This window comes from Lolium perenne, chromosome 6, assembly GCF_019359855.2.
Source record: "Lolium perenne isolate Kyuss_39 chromosome 6, Kyuss_2.0, whole genome shotgun sequence".
NCBI lineage: Eukaryota > Viridiplantae > Streptophyta > Magnoliopsida > Poales > Poaceae > Lolium > Lolium perenne.
Genome location: NC_067249.2, coordinates 94,995,564 through 95,004,381, shown reverse-complemented (window position 1 = coordinate 95,004,381; position 8,818 = coordinate 94,995,564). Strand labels below are relative to the sequence as shown.

General features: G+C 44.9%; 1 protein-coding gene across 2 annotated transcripts; it reads right to left on the bottom strand.

The window, feature by feature from the left end:
* Nucleotides 1–1,976: 1,976 nt before the first annotated feature.
* LOC127344956 (uncharacterized) lies at nt 1,977–7,107 on the bottom strand. Of its 2 annotated transcripts, none has more exons than XM_051371338.2 (3): nt 6,874–7,107; nt 5,321–5,383; nt 1,977–4,511 (listed from the first exon to the last, which is right to left on the bottom strand). In XM_051371338.2, exon 3 carries the CDS (start codon nt 4,232–4,234, stop codon nt 2,357–2,359), a length of 1,878 nt encoding a protein of 625 aa, XP_051227298.1. In that variant the 5' UTR covers nt 4,235–4,511; nt 5,321–5,383; nt 6,874–7,107; the 3' UTR covers nt 1,977–2,356. The 2 variants fall into 2 exon arrangements, with proteins under 2 accessions (XP_051227298.1, XP_051227297.1); XM_051371337.2 differs by lacking the exon at nt 6,874–7,107 and adding an exon at nt 6,661–6,806.
* Nucleotides 7,108–8,818: the final 1,711 nt, after the last annotated feature.

Below are 8,818 nucleotides of genomic sequence, written 5' to 3'. Positions count from 1 at the left end.
GGCATATATGCAAAGTTTCTAAAAAAACCTGACGTTATGCTCGTTTCAAATCTCTCAAGCGGCGAGCATGAGTAGAGATGAGAGACCCTTGCAACGATGGCACCAACCCCCGAGATTGAGCACCGCCACTCCTTCACCGTGTTGAAATTGCTCCATTAGGAGATGTCAAGATCCACCAAGCCAATCCATTCCTTGATGCCCCTCCAAGTTTGGATGGAGTATCTACACTTAAACATGATGTGCGCTGCGGACTCCGGCTCCCTTTTGCGAAGTTGGCAAAGGCCACAACTTGGCCAACCTCGTCGGTCAAGCCTATCCGCCGAACAAAAAACTTGCACTTTGGGCAATTATCCCAATAGCCGGCATCATGTACGAGTTTGTGGGAAGATCAAATTGCGCCAAATAGGCTGAGGCGGAGTATTTCCGATCATTTGTATGCTTCCAACTTATAGTATCCCCAGTGCACTCGCTGAGTTGTATCTCTTGGATCTTGCACCAAAGCGCATAGAGCCCGGAGATGTGAAGTGCCGAAATGCCCCCTTCAAAAGAAACATAGAGGGAGTAGTGTTTCTAAGAAGGAATTTGGTAAACTTTTGCTGCTTTTTGTCATTAGGCTAGCCATAGTGCTAGTATCATAGCTAGTATCATGCATATTGGTCCCACAAAAATGATGACATGGCAACTAATTAAGGAGGAGAGAGGAGATTAGAGTAACATAGGTGGATACTGTATCATAGCGCATATCACGAGAAAATTTAATGCCAAACAAATCTTGTACACAAATTTGCATTGAGATTATAAAAAACAATAAATATAGCATGTCTATGATACTAATCTATGATACTACCCACTGAAGAGATAATACTACAGTTTAAAGGGCGCAGCTTGAAAACCAGATTTTTTCACAAACCCAGCCAAATAGGGCGCAGCTCCTTTAAGTGGAGAATTAATTGGGCGCATTAGTACTCTTCCGTTTCTCTTCTTCAACCGCATGCTAGTGGGAAAAGAATTTGGTTGGGCTGCGCATGCAAGTGTGAATACAAGTGCAAGTGGGTTCAGTTTCTCTTCTTCTTTTTCCAATTGGTTGGGCTGCACATGCATGCGATCGGTTCCTTCTTTTACTGGACGGGGAGGTTACAAAGAGTCGGTTTAGCGATTCATTAGGCGCAAATCCTTCAACTCCGAAACTCCAGCGCCTCCTTATTTCCTGCCAATTACAGCGCACCTTGGGCCCAGAGCAAGATGAGATGCGCCCTTTAAACTGTAGTGGAGGGAGTATACACAAATATCATATGCATGATACTACTACATGATACTTGTCACTATGACCAGCCTTGCAGAATAGCCGGGCGTACAATATTTTAGAACACAAATGAAATTGCTGGATAACGAATCGACAGGTTGGCACTTGCCACTTGGCGAAGCCCAGATTTGACGGGCAGCAGCGTGCGAGGCAGCATGTTTCTCGTTCCAGTCTGGAACTTCCAGATGACGCACGAGTGTCTCAGGCTAGGATCACGAGAACATATCCATCTCAGGATTTCAGCACCACTGCATTACTACCCAGCCGAGTATTTGGAGGCATATAAATGTCAGTTAGCAATACTTTAGCCGTCTATCTTTCCCGGTTTAACCGTTGTAGTACCACACTTCAACTGAACATGAAGGAGTTATTTTTGAGGTTTTTGGGAAAAACAGTATTAATCTGGTATTTCTATATGATATGAAATGAAATGATAACTGACAAACTGAAATTATTGTGACGCCCCGGTCGTCGTGTTGTACCACAAAATGATATATTCAGGTTACAGAAGGCATTCAGGATTTGAAAAATCCTATGTCCTCAAAGAACGCGTGCAGGATCTTGACACGAGGCACACAGTAGCTGCCATGTTGACAACTGACAAGCTGACAACACAACATCGACAGCGATATAGGAGTGCATTATAAGGTTCTTGTTTCGGATAGAGAAAACAGACATGCAAACATCATATTTATTGTTTACAGCAGCGCAGTAGCAGCATAGTCAACATTTGTAGTAATGTTCCTGATATATACTGACAGGAACCTCCAACAGGAGTAACTCTGGACGCGCCGTCGAATACCACCACATAGACTTCCATTACAGACTTGCAATACAGGACCTAGAACTCACACTTGACCACCTATTATGTTACCTTTCCCCTTTTATTTTATCTTACAGGGGAGATTAATTACTTAATACGAAGAGAGCATGAGGACAGTTCACACAATCACACCATAGTCTTCAGACAGGAGAACAGGGGCAGAAGATAGATACTTGCGACATGTAGCGAGTCATACCAAAGTGGAGGGCAGGCGATGAATTTTGAGGGCACTAAAGCCAGTTGCCGCGACCAGGGATACTTGCTTCCAAGCCATTCACAGGTCTGCGGCTGCGAGATGCAGAAGTGCTAGCCTCTGCATCGTTGGTGGATTCGTCGCCAAAGCTCATACCATTAGCAAACATGGACATAATGCTTCTGCCACCGTGTACCCGACGCTCAGGAGCCGGGACCGGCACACGAGAAGGAGCCTCCACTGGACGCACGAAGATGATTTGCCTGCTTGTTTCAGTGTGTGGAAGGCAATCTCCATGGACAAGGGCACCCAGTGTTTGCCCCCCATGAATGCGATCGTCATCCAGCAGTGGGTTATGATGGACACACATACCCATTTTTCCTCGCGCAAGGCGATCGCAAGGAGGGCCTCCAAGGTCAGATCCCCATGAACAGCGTTTGCCTCCTCCGTGCGCCTTACAAAAATCAGTGCTTCCCTGTGCACTTTTATCACAGCCAGCAGATTTGCATCTCTTGCCCCCGCCATGACCAACACAGCGATCGGTACGGCCTCTTGCGCTCTTGGTGCATCCTTCTACTACACACCTCTTTCCACCTCCGTGTGCGACACAGAAGAGGGTGCCGCCATGAACACTTTTTGTGCAACCTTGAGTTGCACAACGTTTACCTCCACCATGACCTTTGCAGAATGGTGTGCTTCCTTCTGCACCCTTGGTACAACTAGGGTGTGTGCATCTTTTGCCACCACCGTGAGCTTTACAGAAATCAGTGCTGCCCTGTGCCCCCTTGCCGCAACCAGCTTGCAGACAGCGACGACCACCTCCGTGAGCAATGCATAGGCCTGAACGCCCTTCTGCGCTCTTTGTGCAGTTGTCCTGTTGGCACCTTTTTCCTCCACCATGTTTAATACAGCGACCAGATTTGCCTCTGGCTGCTCTTCTGCATCCTTCATTGATACAACGCCGACCACCGCCATGGGCGATGCAGAAATCAGTACGGCCTTCTGCGCTTTTGGTGCACCCAAGATGGTCGCAGCGCCTACCCCCTCCATGAGCTTTGCAGAAGATGGTCTTGCCCTCAGCCCCTTTGCTGCAGCCATCTTTATGGCACCTTCTACCTCCACCATGAGCAATGCATCGCCCTGACGAACCTCTTGCTCCTTTTACACATCCCAGATATGAACAAATTTTTGTGCTAATGCTGCGGTGTGGCAGACTGACAAACCCCGAAGTATAGGATGCTGGACTTTCTTGTGGTTGGAGAAATGTTGGCAGACCTTGAGTTTGGTTAGAGCTAGCTGGGAAAATTTGTCCAGGAGAAAATCCAGCCATCTGTGCAGAACGAAGATAAGAACGGACCTGGCCACCATCTGGTCGGTGTAGAGATGTAGATCCTTCATCAACTGTTTGGACAAAGTCCATAATGCATGGCTGAAGATATGTATTATTCTGTATAGTTGCTGCACTTAGATCTGCCCCAGTAATAGAAGATTGACATGGCCCAACAGACAAAGATAGCTCAAGATCAAGCCCAGATTTCCCCATAGTCCTTGTAAAATCACAAGCCTGCTTATCCAGCGTGGAAGTACCTTCATTGCCCAGAGTAAAATAACTTGAACCCAAATCAACAGAAGAATCATCGCCACTGCCCTTAGCAGAAGAAATGGTGGAACTAGTACGCATGCTTTGCTTGCTAGAATCGGAGCTTGATGAATTTCCGAGAACGAGCGACAAGCCATCGAATTTTCTCTTGGTCCCTCTTGGCAGATCGTACAAACTGCCCTGAGCTAGCACATGAACCTGACTAGAACTAGCAGTTGGATGGCTGGCTGAACAAATGACAGGGAACTCATTCACATAGGCATTTGGATTGGAGAAGCTTATGTTAAACGCTGATGGCCCAAGTCTGGGGTCCATTGTTCTCAGTGGCAGTGACTATCTCCGGTGCCCAAGCACAGCCAACCTCTATGGAAAGGACCAGCTTAAATAATGGTTAACAAAACTATCAAGTTAGAAATATAGCATCTAGTACTCAATTTTGTCTTCGCAGCCTCCGCTCACAAACCCTGAAGTGTCCCTACGATCCATTTTCCAGCGCTCTAAGTAGGGAACTGCTATTTATTCACAGAACACTGATGATGCTACAGGCCAGAATACCAAGCCAGGTCTTTCATCTGATCAAGTGAGATATGTTCTGCAGACAGTAAAATGAGTTAAATAATGCACAAATTCCACAATACAAAACAAATTAACATAGTAACAAATCAAAGGAAAAGGGCTTCTTTAGGTATTCAATTCCATATAGTACTACTATCTGGAGTATAATGCCGACTCTTGCTATATGCTATGGAATATAATATCGACTCTTACTATATTCAAACCTAGAATGGTTAACATGACAACAAGATAATATGACTTAGATTGCTCTGAAATTTGGTATAACATTGAGGGAATGAAAATACAACCCCTTATTGTCGTAGCAAGCCTATTGGCAAAATAGAGAGATTCTGATCGAGTCGAAAGATCTTAAGCACCTATAAAAGGTACAAGTTGCGGAAACTAAATGACCATAACCACCTATAGTCACATCTGATGGCTCATAAATTAAGTTAGACCCTTACAAATTACCTCATAATTTAAAAAAATAGGAGTTTTAAAGGAGAGTAATATTCACATATAAGAGTTAATTCATTATCTGCTCTATTCTCACAGTACCAAGCTTTCTTGGACTCCTACAAAGGCCCAACGCCAATGACCAAAAGAGATGATTCACTTCACTCTATATTGAATACTACCTATATCATCCAATATATATTTGTAACGTGCATTTGACGTGTAGATTTGGTATATCTAAAAATGAAAGTCTATCTACCAAAGTGAGATTGTACTACATGAGACAGTTAAAAAATATAATAATGAAATAGCAAGGGAACTTAACAGTTAATACCCTAATATAACTATCATATCATTTTAATAGGGGAAGTTGGAGCTTCTGGGCATTACCTGGGAGACTGAAATAGCAAGGACGTATTTGAAGCAGACAATCGGAAATTCCAGCAACTGTGTCTGCAAATTGAAAAATACAAGCCAACGCAACAATCAATATAGAATCTCTACAAATGTATCGTTCCCCCACAGAAAATTAGGTAAAGTAGCTAAGAATTTAACAACAACTTCCAAAGATGAACATAACATTCCTATGGTGAAAGAAAGATGGCATATCTCTAGCTTTGAAAAAGCAGGGATTCACCAACTGACATAGTTATGTACAATTTTTTTTAGCATGAATACCAAAGCTTAGAACTTTACAGTAGGATGACGAATATTAGCATAAGTACCCTAATCCTTTGGAAAAGGGGGAGAATCGGTATATGTCTACCAGAAAAGGGACCATAGCTGACATCTTTATATTTTAGGCACCCGCAAATCACATACGAGAAGAATATTCAAAAAAAAAACTGAAACTGGGTTTCAATCTTTAGCCAGATAAACCACAAAAGAAAATAAAGATATCTAAAGCACTGACTACTAAAAGCAGACATCTAATGATGCTATCACGTTGCAAGCTAGGATTGTGGATGAAAGAAAGATCCTACAAATGAACTTACAAACGTATCAGCTTTATACACAATTAACTACTAACAAAATGCCTAACATGTTCGTTAGCACGGCGAAAAAGATGACTCGTCTAAATATAGGAACAGTAGGTTACACCCAATCTTCTCCTTGCTAATGTAGAAAATGCATGAACATTGCTATTTAGCTGCTGCTGCGAGTCAGCCAGCTAGAAAACTATTTGAAGCGCTCGATGGCCACATCTAGAAGGTTTTGGATTTATCTTTTCGCGGAAGTTATTCTTACATAATACCATTTTCCACTATAAAATGAATCCTAGACCAAATCCAGCTGTTATACAAAGTACTGTAGCTCAGAGGTCACCAAGGGGATATGAATTCACTAGAATAACAAACCGAACAACTACTCCAAACATAAGAACGCGAAATTAGAAGGGGCATAATTTACACTCCTGTAAGGTCTAGGCTCACAAGGGGACCCAGAATTCTCCCCGTTGGCAGCTACTAATCAGTACAGCAGCAGAAACACAATGAATTCACAAAACAAAACAACATCAAGCAAGCCTCACATCAGAAACGAACGAAACTGTACAATCTTAGGTAGGTGCTTATCAACATCAAGGACACAGGTATCTAGCTTTAAATGAACCTCCTAATTGGCCCAAGAGAACTAACAGATTCAGAGCAACCCGGCTGCGAAATTTGAACGCTCCTGCACTATTGCCTGAAACCTAAAGCACAGCCTAATGAAGGGCATGTGAGACGAACCTCGTCGTATCTCTCCTGAAAACGAGAAGCAGGGCTGGAAGAGCTTTTCCTTGAAGCACCCCCGCACGTATAAATACTAGTACTAGGAGGGAGGAGGAGGCGCACGCGCGCGCGCCGCCAGGAAATTGGGCGAGAAAGTAAAAGAAATTGCGTGGAAAGAACGAGGAATGAACCGCCCCCACCGTAAAAACGACGGCGAGAGGAGGCGTTTACCTCGCGGGGGAGGAGGGACCGAGGCAGGGGCGACGGCGGCGGAGGCCGGGGGTCCTTTTCCTCTCCGCCTCGGCGACGGTGGAGGGAAAGCGAGTGGCGGTGATGCGATCTCGGGATGGGGAGAGACGACGAGGAAGGAGAGATTGAGGGGGAGGAGGAGCTTGGAGATTAACGGCGGACGAAAAGCGACTTTCCTTTTTTCTGTTTTTTCGTTCGTCGGAGTGCGTGGTGATACTGTGGCACAGAGACTGGTGGCAGAGTATCTTTCCTCTAAACATTTGCATGTAGGCCATCGTGGCTGTTTCAAATTATTTTCATGTCCCCATCGAATCTCCATCTTCACAAAAGATTTTGGGGTATCTTCGATTCTTTCATACGAATTCTGGAGTATTTGCAACTGTTACGAATTCTTCTTACATCTGAATGTTTGACTTATAGCATTTAATCGTGTATGAATTTCCAAAAATGTAGCACCCTAAGCCTTTGAATTTACTCTTTGCACAGGCTTCAAAATTTTCTTGGGTGTTATGATGTGTATACTATAGCTTCAACCTACTCAAACATGTTGCATAGTCTTTTTTCCTCTGGGATACAATCAAATTAACTTTTTGTGCTGATAATATTTTGCATGATTCAAACATGTGGTGATTTTTTTTTTTTTGAACAGGGGAAGGTCCCGAAGGACCTAGATCATCTTTTCATTATCAGCAGTGGTGGTACAAATTATAAAAAGGGTCCAGGAAAAGTAGGAAATTACAAAACGACCCACACATTTAGCACAAAGGACCTTTGACTGAAAAGTGAAAACGCGATCGAGTCCAGCTCCGGTTCCACCACCGAAGAGCTCGCCGGAGCCAACCTCCATGCCGCCGGGGACGAAACCACTTGGGGCATGGAGGCGGGAGCTAACTCCGTCGAAGATGAAAGGCCTCCGCTGCGGCATCATGGCCTGGAGGTTGTTGTAGACCTGCTTCCGCCGGCTGGAGAACACTGTTGCCGCCGGCGAAGGAGGAGGGAGTAGTCGCCCTACGACCAGTTCAGACGACTGCCAATCGAGGACAGCCGTGTAGAAACTCCCGGGAGGTGCTTCAGTTATCCCCCGGCGCAAAACCAGGAGGAGGCAGACGGAGATCTGGAGCATCCCGCCGTTCTCGCCACCACGGCGAGCACCGAGCAGGAGGCACGAACCTTCAGCCGCCCTGGATCTGCACATAGCTGTAGCCATGACCTCGGATCCTAGATCTAGAGCCCTGACCACATCTTCAAGCTTATTCTTGGACAGGGGAGAGGAGATCTTGAGCAGCAGCCACCAGCACCACGCCGCCAGCACCACCAGGACCTCCATCACCGGCCACCCGTCGCCGCTTGGAAGCGCGGGAAGCTCACCATCCGCCGGCATATCGCCAGACTCCACTAGGGGAACACAAGCTAAACCTAAACTACTATATACAGAGGGGGCCCGGCCTCCCCTCTCCCAGTCACTCCGGCCGGCGAGGCCGGCGGAGGAGAGGGAGAGGGGAGCCGACGGAGAGAGAGGGACTCTCAAAACACTGTTCAGTCGCGAGAGGGGAGGAGGGGGGAAATAACCAGAATATGTGGTGATATTGCAATCATGTGTTGTTCTGAATCAAGTGAATCGATAAAAACTCTAATACTCCCTTTAAGCCTTATGTGATCTTTGGGGACCTGGCTTAATATCATGTATGCACCATGGTTAGTATAATTATCTTTAATATATTTTTAAATATATAATTCATAAATTGAGCTTGCTACGTGACTTTTCTTACTATTCGCAAATCACATATAATAATTTATTTTGATTAGTACGGTCATGCACATTTTATTAGTTGGCGTCGTTATTTTGACCATGTCTTAGTTGGCAGCATTGAAGTACAAGCAATACAACAAATTATGTACCTTCAAATGGTACCAAAAGCTACTTAAA

Bases quoted from the DNA above. Each gene is read 5' to 3' on its own strand.
- LOC127344956 (XM_051371338.2), bottom strand. From the start codon at position 4,234: ATGGACCCCAGACTTGGGCCATCAGCGTTTAACATAAGCTTCTCCAAT.